This window comes from Elephantulus edwardii, unplaced genomic scaffold, assembly GCF_000299155.1.
Source record: "Elephantulus edwardii isolate Elephantulus edwardi_28Jun2011 unplaced genomic scaffold, EleEdw1.0 scaffold00096, whole genome shotgun sequence".
NCBI classification, from domain to species: Eukaryota; Metazoa; Chordata; class Mammalia; order Macroscelidea; family Macroscelididae; genus Elephantulus; species Elephantulus edwardii.
This window is the reverse complement of record NW_006399846.1, coordinates 1,609,761-1,624,122: the sequence shown is the minus strand read 5'-3', so window position 1 is coordinate 1,624,122 and position 14,362 is coordinate 1,609,761. Positions and strand designations below refer to the sequence as shown.

Here is a 14,362-nt window from a genome sequence, read left to right as displayed (position 1 = left end):
TTAATTTGCATCTCTCTTAGAGCTAGGGATTTTGAACATTTCTTCATGTGCTTGTTAGCCATCTGAATGTCATCTTTGGTGAAGTGCCTGTTCATGTCCTGTGCCCATTTTTCTTTTGTATTATTTACCTTTATCTTGTTGTGGTGCTCAAGCATTTAATAAATTCTGGATATAAGTCCCTTATCTGATATGTTATTACCAAATACTTTTTTCCCAGTCGGTGGCTGCCCTTTTTACCCTGTTGGAGTTTTTAGATGTGCATAGGTGAGAATTCTTTTGACAAAAGAGTTAAGTCTTTTGTTCAAAATATGGAAATAAGAGTAAAACCTAAGCAAGATAAATCCGGGGTGTTAAATATGTTCCTGAAATAGCAGGTGCTTTCCACATGTGTGGGGAGTGACATGAAGGAAAAGGCAGAGACAGCTGGGATCCCTGAGAGCACCTTTTACCCCTTGAAGATACCACCATTGGGGGCGTCAGGTGGAGGAAAGTGTAAGAGTAACTTTCTGGGCAAGAAGACGCTCACCCGCCTTCTCCCAACAGATCTCCGTGTGACCGAAAGGCAGTGGCGAGCAGTGGATGTGGTCTTAGACTGCTTCTTGGTGAAGGACAGTGGGCGTCGTGGAACTTTTGCCAGTAACGAGAACAGGGCCAAGGCCTTGCTCGTGCTGAAGCAGGTGTCTGTACTGGATGATGGCTCCTTGGAAGGCTTCACAGATTTCCAACAGGGCTCTGCAGCCCAAGAAGACCCACCTGTCATCTTCGAGGCCTCAGGTAAGGGTCCTCCACTGTGTTTTTAGCCCTTTGGGGCTCGCTCTGTGGGGGCTCTCAATCCAACTCTACCTCTGTGCTGCCCCTTTCCCCAGTGGACTTGGTGCAGATTCCCCAGGCTGAGGCCTTGCTCCATGCTGACTGCAACGGGAAGGAGGTGACCTGTGAGATCTCTCACTACCTTCTCCAGGCCAGACAAGAGGCCCCTGGTGAGACAGCAGCTTGGTTCATCACCAATGTGCAGGTGTCCGGAGGGGGGCCTAGTGTGTCCATGGTGATGAAGACCGTAGGAGATGCCTGGCCCTCCATGCTGAACCTGCCCCTCAGCCCTCAGGACACTGTGCAGACTACAGGTGAGAAAAATAAGAGCAGGTAGCAGGAAAGAAGCTTTAAAATTTTTGGTATTTTTTTTCAAAGTGAAGGTGGAAAAGGAAGAGAACAAGTACACTTCCACCCACTATCCAGGTCATCTGAGGGTTCCCATAGGCTTCAGTGCTCCTCCTTTTTTTTTTTTTTTTCTCCTCCTTCTTGAAGACTTAAGACCAAAAGGTTAGAGTCAAACACAAGGCTAACCTATGTGCCATCTCTGAAGTGGGGAAAATTCCACCTCACTGGACTGCTGTGAGGAAATAAAGCACCCGGCGATGTTTTTGTGTGTTGTCTGTAATGGTCTCATTGATCCAAACACTAATTGTCTCCCAGGGGAAAGTTAGCCTGCTTCTGTGCTTCAGGATAATCAGAGCTGAACACAGGGATGGGTTAATATAAAGAAGTATCATTTTACACAGAAATAAACTAGTATGTGTCCATGGTCTCTTATTAGTAAAACCCAAGTCTTTGAAAGGATCCTTCCAAAGCAATCTAATCCAGCATCTTGCCTCCAAGAAGAAATATTCAAGCCCAGACAAGTTTGAGCTCCCCTCTTTATGAAAGGCACCAGAACATGCTATCTGTCCTGTTAGCAAGTCTAAATTTATCCTGCTGCTTCAGAAAAGTGGGATTCTCACATCTGTCCAACGTTAATCAAGAACACTAATAAGAGCACGTAGCTCATCTGTGTCCTACACAACCCTTTTTATTTTGGGTTCTTTCAAATGTATAGAAAATATAAATAACAATACAAGAAAACCATACACTTTTCATCAGATTCACCAGGTGTTAACATTTGCCATTCCATCTGATAGGAAAATAGTTCAACTGGTCTCCTTGTCCATGGAGGACAGAAAGAAGTATGTGCCTCCTGGCTGCCATACTCCCTTCCAAGCATGTCCACAGCTCAGCAGTAGGTAACCTCAGGGAGAAAAAAAGCTCTCACTTAGCCTGCTTTTTCTTACCACAGTGGAGTTCCTGGTGACAACACAGACCCCATCCCTGAATTTCCTGCTGGGGGCCTCAGCCTCCCTGCACTGTGGCATCTCCATGGCACCAGGCTTGGACCTCATCAATGTGGAGTGGCGTCTGCAGCACAAGGGCAGTGGCCATCTGGTGCACAGCTGGACCATGGGACAGGGGCAAGCCATGCGGGAGGGCGCTACCCTGGATCTTGAGCAGCTCCGCCTGGCTGGCAATGCCTCACTCATCCTACCCAGCCTCACTCCAAAGGATGAGGGCTCCTATATCTGCCAGGTCACCACCTCTCAATACCGCACTCAGCAAATTGTCCAGCTCAGTGTCCAAGGTGAGTACAGACCACAGTTAACCTGAGAGGAAGGGAACAGGTCTATTGGGAGTGTTTTCCAGGGCAACTGTCAGAATGGCAAGCTGCTTTACCCCAGCAAGATAAAATCAGATAAGGTGTCTTTTTGGACCCTAGGCTAACCCCACTGAGCAATGTCCAAGCCCAGGATCTTGCTCCCTTGTCCTGGGTGGTTGCTCCCAGGATGGCTCCTTTGGAGAAGGACGGTGGGAGCAGAGGAGTGCTTTACCATAGGCATCCTTTGTAATTGCTGGCTTGTCATGATAATTAAAACACCAATCTTAATTGGCTTTACTATTGTTTTTCTATTCATTCTCTATAAAAAATGTACCCCTTATTGCCTATATCCAAGGTAAACCCCTCACCCCCCCATCCCTTGTTACACCATTGAGAAAACTCTAGCCTCCACAGTCTATTCTCACTCCCAGTAGGATGAGGTTTTAGGGTCCTTTGCTGTCTCCAGGCAGATTCCTCAGAAATCTTATTCCTCATTCTCTCTTCCAGCTTCCCCAAAAATACGAATGAATTTGGTAAATGAAGCTCAGCCACCCACCCTCATCTGCAACATTAATGGCTATTATCCTCTGGATGTGGCTGTGACGTGGGCCCGAGAGGAGCTGGGTGGAACCCCAGTCGAAATCTCTGGGGCTTCCTTCTCCAGCCTGAGGCAAAGCACAGCTGGCACCTATAGCATCTCCTCCTTCCTAACGGCAGAACCTGGCTCTGCAGGTGCCACTTACACCTGCCAGGTCGCCCACATCTCCCTGGAAGAGCCCCTAAGTGCCAGCACCTGGGTTGCCCCACCAGGTATTGGGAAGCCCTCCTTTCCCCACCTCCAAACTTGGGTTCCTGGCTCTCTCACCCCCACACTTCTTTGGCCTGTTCTGCTTCCCCTGGCTTTGTTCATCGTGCCAGCTTCTTCCTGCCCTGCTAGGTTTCTCTTTCCTGAAGTTGCAGGCTTCATAGCTCCTGCCACCCATCTCCTAAGACTTCATTACATGTGCCCATCCAGGATGCCAGGCACTGTGCTGCAGGCTGGAGATTAAGACTCGGCAACTCCTAATCCTGTTCTCAGGAAGCCCAGACCAGCTGGGGAGACAGACTCAAGTCAGAGAAGAGAACCTAGATGAGACATTCTGCTTGCCGGGGGAAGCAGACACTCAGACAGAAAAAAGGCACATGACGACCAAATTATAAAGTCCTCAACGGCTTTGGGAAACTGCAAGCATCTTAGCACAGCTAAAGCCAGGGGTAGATAGAGAAAGGGGGCCAAGGAGGGCAGTGACGCTGGTGAAATCATATTGAGCATTTACATGAGTCAAACCCTGCTCTAAACACTTTTATGTCACTGTCCTGTGTTACCATGACTCCAGGTTACAGAGGAGTAAATGGGCAGTTACATTTTAGCCCAAAGCAACCTAACCAAGTAACGGGTCAAACCAGAAAATGTGAAAACTGAGAGCTTGCCTCCTCTCCAGGTTTACATCACTGATTGCTATTAGGAGTCCGCCTATGACGAACTTCACCCTAAGTTCACCCTAAAATCTAGAGTCACGTAAAGGTTTTAAACAGCAGAGTGACAGGAAAGCATCTGCACTCAGACGTGGAGACACAGCGCACTGGGCATGATTTGGTTGTTCACTAGACAGTGAGCTTCCTTAGAACAGGGGCTCTGTCTCAGTCACAGTCTCGTGAAGCTATCTACAAAATCTGTTGAACTGTTTACAGCTAATCTAACGTAAATATCTCTTATAAATCAATATTTATAAGTGTCCTGAGGAGTGAAGAGGTAAGGAATAGTTATCTAACATAAAAAACAAACAAAAAAAACCACATCCAATCACATTAAGTATGTACCCCTGTACTGTGTCCTGGGTTAGGGTAAGATATCTGACATGAGCTTCTCCACCAGGGACACACTTAAGGTCGTGAGCGCACACACACTCCTGGGTTCCTCCTCCCTGGGGTGGACTCTGGGGATGCAGGCCAGGTAATGGTTCCACTCTTGTTGCTCTCACCAGTAGAGAGAAGGACCTTTGGATTCCTCTTTGCCAGCAGCCTCTTCCTTCTTGCACTGTTGTTCCTGGGGCTTCAGTGGCGATAAGGTAAGAGCCCAGCTGACCTCAGCCTGGTCCCTAACCCATTCCCCTTTAGATCAGCTCCCTCTACCACCTCCCCATTCCGGTGAAGAATGAGGCTCAAGCACTCTAACTCCCAGCTAGCCCAGCCACCACAGACCTCTGCTTTGGGGGCTTTCTCAACTGAAATTCATCTCGTTTTCTCTTACCTCCTCCTAGCCTGAGGCGTGTTCCCAGAGAGAAGCTCTGAAGAGATCACAGCCCCAGAGCTCAAAATGACCCTGAGAAGAACATGAAGAAAACACCAGGTCTCCAGGACACTGACTTGGCCTCCGGATATCCATCCCTCCTTCATCGTGGGCTCTGGGCAGATACACTAACAGAAAATGTAAGGATGCGAGAGGGCAACAGAAAGGCAGAATATCTGCGTGGAAGTTAAAACAAAAGGTTGGATTTTGGATGCAGTATCAAGAAAGAAAACAGGAAGAAATTAAGTGAGGGACAAAAGGCAAGTGGGCAAGACTTGGGCCTCCACACATCAACACTGAATTCCATCAAAATAAAGGCCCCTGCCACCCTATGAGGCAGTCTCTCCACTTCTCCGTCTGCCCCCAGGTCTAACTGCGCCAGCGTGCAAAGTGTTCAAATGTGAAACAGAAGCCTTCAAAAGCAGCTGTGTGACTTCATCTAAGTTGTTCTACCTAACTTTAAAAAGCTGCTCTTTCAGATAGTGGCCAGGTATTGCAGGATGCCTACAAACTCCTTCAGGCGCTCTGGCAATGCGCTGTGTAATGTACTAGCCACTAAAAGTCAGCGATTCAAATCCATTAGCTGCTCCATGGGAGAAGGGAGGACAGACTCCTCCTGTGAGGATTTACAACCTCGGAAACCTGACGGTAGGTCACTATGAGATAGAAACTACTCCACTGGCACGAGGTTAAGCAAACAGTCCCCTGAGCTGCAGAGGAGAGGTGTCTTCTTTAATTCCTTTCTAAAACATACATGGTCGAAAAGTGTTAACTTTTTTTTTTTTAAATTTTTTTTTTTATTTTTGTGTGAGTGTATCGTCAAATCAGATCTGACTGGTACAGGAGGAGACTGTCCCCCCTTTCCCGGCCGAGCATCTGGTGGATTAGAACCATGAGCCTTTGGGATTGTAGTTGCAGCTCCTTGCCACTAGGCCGCCAGAGCTCCCCTGAAAAGTGTTAACTTGACACAAGAAAGCTGCATGTGAGGGTGATGGGGAACAGAGGGTGTTCACTGGAGGACTCATCTGGGCAGGTGCCTCGAGACCAGTCAAGGACCTAGGGAGGAGGGAGATGGCAGACATCTGAGGAAACCTGCAGTTGTTTGCCAGTGTAAGGAACCCACTCAACTTCCTGTCATCACTTCCTCTCACCAGCACCTGCAAGAACCGGGCTGTTTCAGATACAAACGCTGAAAGCGAAGACCACTTCCTCTGCTGACACACAGATCTTTAATCTCTTGAAGGCCATACAGCACACATAAACCAAACTTTCCTGCTCAAAACAACACCAGGCTACTAGAAAGAACAGGTAGCCCCTCCCCTTCTCCCAACTGGCCCAACCCAAATAAGAGCCAAGTCAGCGCTGTGGTAGGAATTTGTATTTTTTTTTTTTTTTGCCTTTGTTTGGAATACATGAAATCGATAAATATGCCACATGCCTTTGGTGGAAGTACAACTGTTATTACTCTATACAAGTATGAGAACAGGGTTAGGAAAAAAGACAAAGAGGTGATGACAGACACACAGTGGAAACTCCACATCGGCTCATGGCAAACCGAAGGAGGGGATGTGGGAAGCTTGGCTCCATTTGACTGCAAAGTCCCAGGGTTTAGTTGCATTTTTGCTCATGCACATGGGTAGTAGGAGGGAGGGGGAGAGAGCAAAAGACACAAAAGAGGGCACAGGGTGGGGTGAGAAAGAAAGTAGAAGGATAACACCCCCAAAAGATCAAAGCCAACTTTCTGGTGAGCCTCAGAGGGACAGAAACCCAGAAAATAATTCCTCTGACAGGGCTGGGTGGGCCAAGAGGGTGGGTATGCTCCAGGCTTGGGACACATCGAGGACAGTGGTGGTTCTTCTCCAGCGGTGACCCCCTGCCTTAGGCAAGGAGGAGCCCAGGGGAGAGTGGAGACCTTCGAGGGGGGCCGCTGGGAGGGTACACTGACTGCTTTCTTCCAGCTCTTCAGTCCTGCCCAAGGCAGGACGAAGGGAGTGTGGGAAACAGGGGCAAGGGAAGGAAGGATGGTTTTACACAATGAAATGCTGCTGCATGGAAAGTGAGCATCCAGGCCCAGCACAGGCTCGGCCTCTTCCTGCCTGTGGGCTGGAGGATGGAAGGAATAAAGAGCTGTGTGTTCCTCCTCTATTCCCAGTTTGCCCACATCCCCTCACTCTTGTAGGGAGGACCCTGATCTATTCCACGCAACAGCTTATCCTGAAGGCAAGCAGTAGTCCCAAGACAGGCTGAACAGCTCCCATCCTCAGGTTCCACTGTCTGTCCCCATAAAGCATGCAAAGAGGAGAAAAAGAAGGAAGCAAAGTCAATTCAGAGAGGTAAGGAAGGGCAGTTTTGAAGGGGAACATAACAGCAAGAACAGAGGCACCTCTAATTGAGGGGGCCTCATGACAACACTGCCACACAGGCTCACCTGTCTTCAGACTGTCACACTTCCCACCCAAAGGCTGAGCTGGTAGCTACATAAAATTTCTCTAAAAATGCCCAGAGCTGGCAAGCAGGCCACAAGGAGGACCTCTTGCTTTATCCCTGTCCTTGCGAAGAATACATGATGATACAGATTCCCTAGATATTCATTTCTAACACCCTTACACCTTCCTTTATCAACAGGAAGTATGGGACAGGTATCTCCTTGGCGAGAGGGAAAAGAAGTAGCTCTTTCTACAACTATCAGGTAGTCTCTCTCTATGTCAACAATTAAAATGAAGCAAGAATCTCAAACTTTGGCTGTATGAAAATATCTGGAGCCCTTCATGAACAATACGGAGTGTTACAGAGAATGTGAAGAAATTACTCCTTCCAGTTAGGAGCTTATGATATTGCTTCTAGGTCAGGAATGAGAGTTTCAGTATTTTCTCAATTATTAAGTACTTATTCTCCCGGTCAACAAAGATCAAAATAAAGGGCTGTATATAAGATCCCTGAAGATAAAGAATATCTTAGGCTAACATTTTAGAAGTAACTGCTAAAACAAACACAAACAAACAAAACCCAAAAAATCAACCAACACCCACTAGGTGCTCCTTTCTTTACAAAGCACTGCAGACACTCAGACACCGGGTCCACCCTCAGGCTCCTTTTCCAGGGCTGGCAGAGAAGCAAAGTTCTGGATGAAGTGGCCCAGGCAGCACGACAAGAGCCATCACTTTTCCCAAGTGTGCTGTCTCCTCATGCCAGCTGCCTGGCCTCTCCAGAGGACACTGTGAGCATCCATACCCTTTCTCTTCTCCCAATTTTGGCAGCTTCTGGAGTACTTCACCTTTGCTAGTCTCCTTTCCTACCCACTTCCCATGGTCTCCAATTCTTTTGGCGTTGGGAGAACTTGAGAGTACAGAAGAAAAAGGGGAAGGGCGGAGGCACGAGCTGTTGCTCTTCAGGTAGCTACTTCAAGACTGTGCCACGAGCAGCATTTCTAGTGTCGAGGGACAAGAGTGCAAATGAAAGCAACAAAAAAAGGAGGAATGGTGGCAGAGAAGCCTGGACTGGGATGTAAGAAGGCAGATGGGGGAGTTCATTGAGAGAGCAAACAGAGGGAGAGGAGCATGAGTTCTGATGGCAATGGAGAACAGGGTAGGGATGGCACATTCTCAAGTAAAAAAGTAGACTGGACACAGGAATCAGGAAGTCCAAGATGGAAAAGAAAAAGAGACAGGAGAAAACAAGAGGGAAATTACATCAAGTTACAGACATTTAGGTCCTCCAGTTGTAGGCGTCCCATCCCAGTGGTCTCCCTCTGACCCAAGCCAGTGATGATCAGCATTGCCCCACTTCCTCAGAAAGGAGGGAACATCTCCCCACAATATCTTGCAGAGGAAAAGCTTGTCCATCAAGCAAGTTCCTTGACTTGTCCAGCATACTCACCCGTGCTCCCTCCCAAACCAGGCGATGGTCCCACAGAAGCAGTCTCCATTCCTCAGTCAGAGCAGCCCCACTCCCCAGGCAGGCAGGCAGGCAGGCAGGGCTGGGAGAAGAGTCCGGGACCTTCCCACCTTGTCACCCCACCGGCAACCTCAGCGATACTTACTTACAATAACTACCACGATGATGGCACAAATGGCTCCCAGCATGATCATCATCTAAAGAAACAGTGATTTTAAAAATTGAGTTCTTAAATTTGGGAAGGAGGAAAAGAGGGTGGACAGTGTAAGAATATACACATCGCATAGGAGACAGGCAAGCCTCTCAGGGCAGCCCAACCTTCCCACTTCCCATGGAAAACAACCTCTAGACCACAGCAACAGTCCTTAGGAACACCAGAGCATCACAATTGGCTCCTTTTTTGCTGAATTCCCCTTGCCTTAAAGCTTTGAAACAAACTCCAGTGAAGGTGAAGACTTTGGATCTTTAGTTAATTGTTTCATATCCCACTATACAGTGCATGATTTGTTTTTAAAAGTTACAAATATTACTTTTTTAAAAAATCATAGCAGAATCCAAGAAAAGAGGGGATAAATAATGCATACTGCATTGAGACAGATGAGGGGAGAGAAATGTTTGAAAGGGATATATGATTAGGTATTACTTTCATGACAACAGTCCAGAATGAGAGCTTCATGGTGGAGTGGACTGAGGGCATGGGGGATTGTATAATAATGAAAGGGGTTTTTTTTCTATTTTTCAAAGAAAAACCAACTGGCAGGAGGGGTGGGCAGGGAGGAAAATGTGCAATAATGAATGAATGGAAATCCTAAGTCTCTATAAACTTTCATTAAAATTTCAATTAAAAAAAAAATCATAGTGGGTTTGTCTGAAGAGCCAGGCAAGAATTTTTTACAGAGAATCACTGGGGGAATTATACATTCCCAGTCTCCTCAGGGTACCATTTCCTCCCAGTCTGAATACTCTAGCCTCCCCTGGTGGCCAGTACAGGTAATGCAGAAGAAGGCTCCTTGAGCTCTGCAGGGAAGAGATCCTGCGGCATTACAGCCTGAGGGATTTTCTCTCCTTGTTGAAGCCAGGCAAAAGAAGGAGAAGGCAAGGAAAACGCACCTTACAGTTTTTCCACCAATACTTCCTCTTTAGCTTGGCAGCACTGCTCTCAAACTGTGACGCTCCCGCCTGCAAGGCATCAGCTCGGTCATCCAGCTCCGACAGCTTCTGGTCCCTCTCCAAAACCTTGTCCACATTTACACGCATGATGTCCACCACCTGAGGGGGCCACAGAAATAAAGCTGCTAAGACCCCCGCTAGAGACAAGAAAGATCAGAGTCCAGGAATTCAAGGCTGGTCCTACTGGACTCAAAAAGCAAACACCATCCCATCCCACTCCCAGTCTCTAGCTACTCTGTAAAAGCGAAAAACAGACAACATGTTCTTTTTCTCTTTCTAAACGCCATGATTCAGAAAACAGCTTCCACCTACTTCTTCCACTTGTGCCTGGGTTTGCTGTAGTCGTCTGTTACTGGTCATGTTAGGAGGGGGACCTGGGGGACCCCCACCTGGGGCAGCCCCTTCTTCCCCCTGGGCGGGTGGCTGAGCTGGAGCCGACCTGTGGAAAGATGTGGACAGAGTTCAAAAAGTAACCCAGATAAGAAAAGAACTCTGTCATTAGGACATTTCTTACTCAGACCACCAAAGCAATTATAATTGGGTTATGTGCAAATAAAAGGAGTCTAAGTAGCAAAGTGGTTCAAGTACTGAGCTGCTAACCAGTCAATGAATCAAACCCACCAGCCACCTCACAAGAGAAAGTGTGGCTGGCACTTTGCTTCTGTATAGATACAGAGCCTTAGAAATCCTATGCGGTGGTAGTTCTCTGTCCTATACAGTCGATAGGAGTTGAAATGGATTTGAGGCATTGGGTTTAGTTTGGTTCCATGTGTAACTAGGAGGGATGCTAGCTCTTTGGTCACCCCAAACAGGGAGATGCAATACAGTGGCAAAAAGTAAAAGCAGAAAAATCCTGTAACAACATTCAGATGCATCTCGGAGACATCCAGATTATCATGAGGTTGTATTTTGACTGACTATCATCTGATGTTAGACCCAACTCAAATACACAAGACCTCTGGCACAGAGGCCAGAGGGGGAAATGTGCTACCTTTTACTTAACCAGGGATTCCCTTGAAGTCAGAGCCTTTCATGTGAAGTCAACCTGGGAAAATTCCAATCCCAGCTAGGAGAAACTCTTAGAGGAAAAGACTGAACTCTCTGGGCTGAACTGTTCTTTCCCTCACCTCCAAGGCCTTAACAAAGGAAACGGCAAGCTGACTGACTCCACAGAAGGAGATCTAGTTATAGGGTATGTTACATCAGGATTGCTGAATAAGGACAACTTGGATTATCATCAAAAGCAAAGCCTATGTAGGTGGGGTGAGTCAGGGCTGTTTGCTTACTTTGTTTTTGGCAGAGAAGATAGGGGTTTCACTTAGCTCTAGAACCCAGGGCCCAAAGCAATTTTGTTAATTATAGACACTGTTCCAAGAGCACAGGCAGGAACAAAAATGCTGGAAATGGTTCTTAACGCACATGCATCATAGACATTCTGTCTGTTCTTTTCTAGATTTGGCAAGAAGTCTCAGGAGACTACCCTAGCTTCATATCCCCCATAGGGAAATCTTTGTTATACCCTTACACACATGGCCACTGGTCTAAATTTCAGTACCTCCTAAAGCTAAGGGATCTCATCTCAGATGTGAAAAATCTGCTATGAGTTCTGCCAGATAAACTACTCTCCAATTCCCAATAAATAATACTAAATCCACCTCTAACCTAAAGTGTAAGATTGTCACTGCAAAGGTAGAACCCATAGGCACAAGAGAGATCTCTGAAAGTTGGAGAACAAAAATAGCAATAGAAGCAGAACTTCACAAAACATATTTCAGAGGGGCAACCCAAAAGTAAACCATCAAGAATATCAACAAAAAAGGAAACTACTTGACTAATCACAATAAAATAGCCAGAAGCTCTGAAGTGAATTTCTTTTAGAATCCTTCAGAGAGACTATGCCAGGAGGTTACACCTGACTCATTCCCATGTAACGAATCCTTCCCCTCTAAAATACAAGGCAGGTAGAGGAAAGAAAGATACACCACCATGTGAGCCACAAGACACTTGTGCTGCTACAGAGCTAAGCAATCTGCTTCATCCACAAAAGGCGGAAAATTTAATGAGTATGTAGCAGTCTGTTTGGTCTTGGAAGCAATCCAGAATGGTAGCACCAATGACAAGATTAAGGTCAGGGACCTCGTGATGCCCTGCTAGCCATCATGCTTTCTCTCTCTCCTTCCTTCTTCCCACATGGATACTCCTGGGAACCGATAAGATGAAAGGGCTCCCCCTCCCCAAAATTAAAATACCTGCATTCTCAGGATTTGTCCAAAATGCCTGAGTTATCATATACAACTACAACCACAAATAAAAAATTAGAAATCTTTTTAAAAGTGAAATAGCTAAAAAAATTACATTTAGAGGAATAGTTTCACTCTCTGTTGAGAATTGAAATAATTCAGCGATAAAGCACCCATGAGTAGTTATAATCCTTATGTAACACAACCTTTTCCCATTTTTTGTTGTCAGAAGAATATATCCAGAACCGTAGCTCAATGTAGTATTTGGCAAGAGAAATATTGTGGTCCTGTCCATAGTTCTTTCTCAGGATGTTGGGACAGGGGTGATGCTGAAGATGCCAGAGACAAAACTGAGTAAATTGAGGCCGGGGGAGGATGTTCAGTTATTTCTTTTCCAAATACTTAGCCAAGACACAATGACAGAAATATATCTTCTACTCAGCGGCCTTGGAATGAATGGCTGCATGAAATCACAAGCCACTGTCCCTTGAGTCTTTCTGAGTTGCCCACCTGGAGCTAGAGAACTGGCAGGTAAGTAAGTTTCTGAAGCTTTGCTCCAGCCTTCAGGGGGGAACACTTAACACTTTGAGGGTGAGGGGCATATACAGATCCAGAGGCTGCAGAGCAAACTAACTGGAAGGTGCACCCATGACAGCCTTTCCAGAGGTCTGAGTACAAGTTGAGACAGACACAAGAAAGACCCACGAGCCCCCTACCCTAATTAATGTCTCCAACCCCCACTTTGCCCTCTCTGAGGTTTCACTATACAGAAACCTGGAATGAAGCGTCGTCCCACAGGCGAGAAAGAAGGATGCAATGAGTGTGGGACCCCTAACCCCCACCCCGCCTGTTGGATGCTGGTTGCGGCTCATGTGGGAATGGGGTGTTGTCCCCTCCCGGGGGGTGGCCCAGTCTGGGGGCGGCGCGCGATAGTGATTCCCCGCGTCGCCGCAGCTGCTGCAATGCGCCATTTTCCGTCCCGCAGAGTCCGGCGCTGGGGGTGAGAGTTAGTAAAGAGGTGCCGTGTCCCCTACACCACAGTTAACTCACATTTTTCTGACAGGATTCGGGGCCTGTTTCCTCCAGAGGCTGCGGCGAGAAAGCCAGCAGAGGGGGACAGCTGCGGTAGAGTCTACGGAACTCCCGAACTCCGCTCCGGCTGACCACCCGGAGATGTAGCTGCGGTGGAACTTACCGCAGCTGCCGCGCTGGTCCCAGACTTTATTAGTGGCGGCCACGCCTCCCTAGAACGTTAACAGCCCTATTGCCCAATCCACGCCCGTGACCGGCACGCAGGCTCTACCCCGCCCCTGCCGTTTTGCCAATCACAGCGCTCGTCTCTTCAGGACTCGGGAAGGGAGCGATTGCTGTTAGGAAAATTGACTGACCAATGCAGCTAGAGTGTGTTACCGGTCTAGCTAAACAAGAGGGCGGGGTGGCATTACTGGCCAGCCTCCTGGAAGGGCGACTTCCACAGCAAGTTGGGCTTTTTTGGCACCTTCTGAGGACTGTGCCATTCTTGGTGTCCAGGCATGCTCCACTGGTAGCTCCAACCAATCAACGTTTCTTCCAGTGGCCGCTGGGAGGGACGGCGGTTCAATGGTGTGCGCAGATGAGGTGCCTAGCCCTGGCTGGCGCTCCTCCCTGCCGCCTGTGGCACCAAGGATGCAGAGCCCAAGGCATCGCCACAGGCTATGGATACCTAGTACCAAGGCTTCAGCACTACCAGAGCACAAAGGAAGTGCAGGTTCAGTCACTGACTTCAACACAGCCAAGCCCGTTGCAGTTTGTTCTGAGTTAAAGCCCCTACCCTCAAACCGACTTCATCTACCCTTCTCAAATAGGCTACCACATCAACTCAGTTGCCCAAATCAGGAACCTGGAAGCCTTGCCAGATTGGTTGGTATTCACCTTTACCCGAGCTCCAATAATTGACAAACTGAGTCAGTTTTATCTTCTTGGGTAAAAATTCAGGAGAATATTTCAAGAATTCTCGCCTCTTGTCTCACATTCCTTACCTGGACATTAACTCTAAAACTCAAAATTATCTTATGTGCTTTCTTTAAAAAACAATTTTTGCAAATAAACTGATAAAAATTTCTTTTACATTTATCAAAAGTAAAAGTGTAGATTAGTTTCAACTTAGATTTTTTTTAAATCATGTCACATAGATAAAAAGGAAAATAGGAATGTGATAACATGCTAACAATATTCCTAAAGTTTCTAAATTAGATTATATTTTCTTTTATTTTTACAATGTAGTCT

At 47.1% G+C, this 14,362-nt stretch overlaps 2 protein-coding genes across 2 annotated transcripts; one reads left to right on the top strand and one right to left on the bottom strand.

Moving 5' to 3' along the window:
• The first annotated feature begins 401 nt into the window (after window positions 1-401).
• TAPBPL (TAP binding protein-like) lies at window positions 402-4,571 on the top strand. The gene is made up of 5 exons (XM_006891355.1): window positions 402-774; window positions 867-1,124; window positions 2,111-2,449; window positions 2,972-3,274; window positions 4,492-4,571. Exons 1-5 carry the CDS (start codon window positions 402-404, stop codon window positions 4,569-4,571), a joined length of 1,353 nt encoding a protein of 450 aa, XP_006891417.1.
• Window positions 4,572-8,292: 3,721 nt separating this feature from the next.
• VAMP1 (vesicle-associated membrane protein 1 (synaptobrevin 1)) lies at window positions 8,293-13,286 on the bottom strand. Its single transcript, XM_006891287.1, has 5 exons — window positions 13,148-13,286; window positions 10,170-10,296; window positions 9,798-9,956; window positions 8,833-8,884; window positions 8,293-8,412 (listed from the first exon to the last, which is right to left on the bottom strand). Coding segments are annotated over exons 1-5 (357 nt in total). The 5' UTR covers window positions 13,150-13,286; the 3' UTR covers window positions 8,293-8,395.
• Window positions 13,287-14,362: the final 1,076 nt, after the last annotated feature.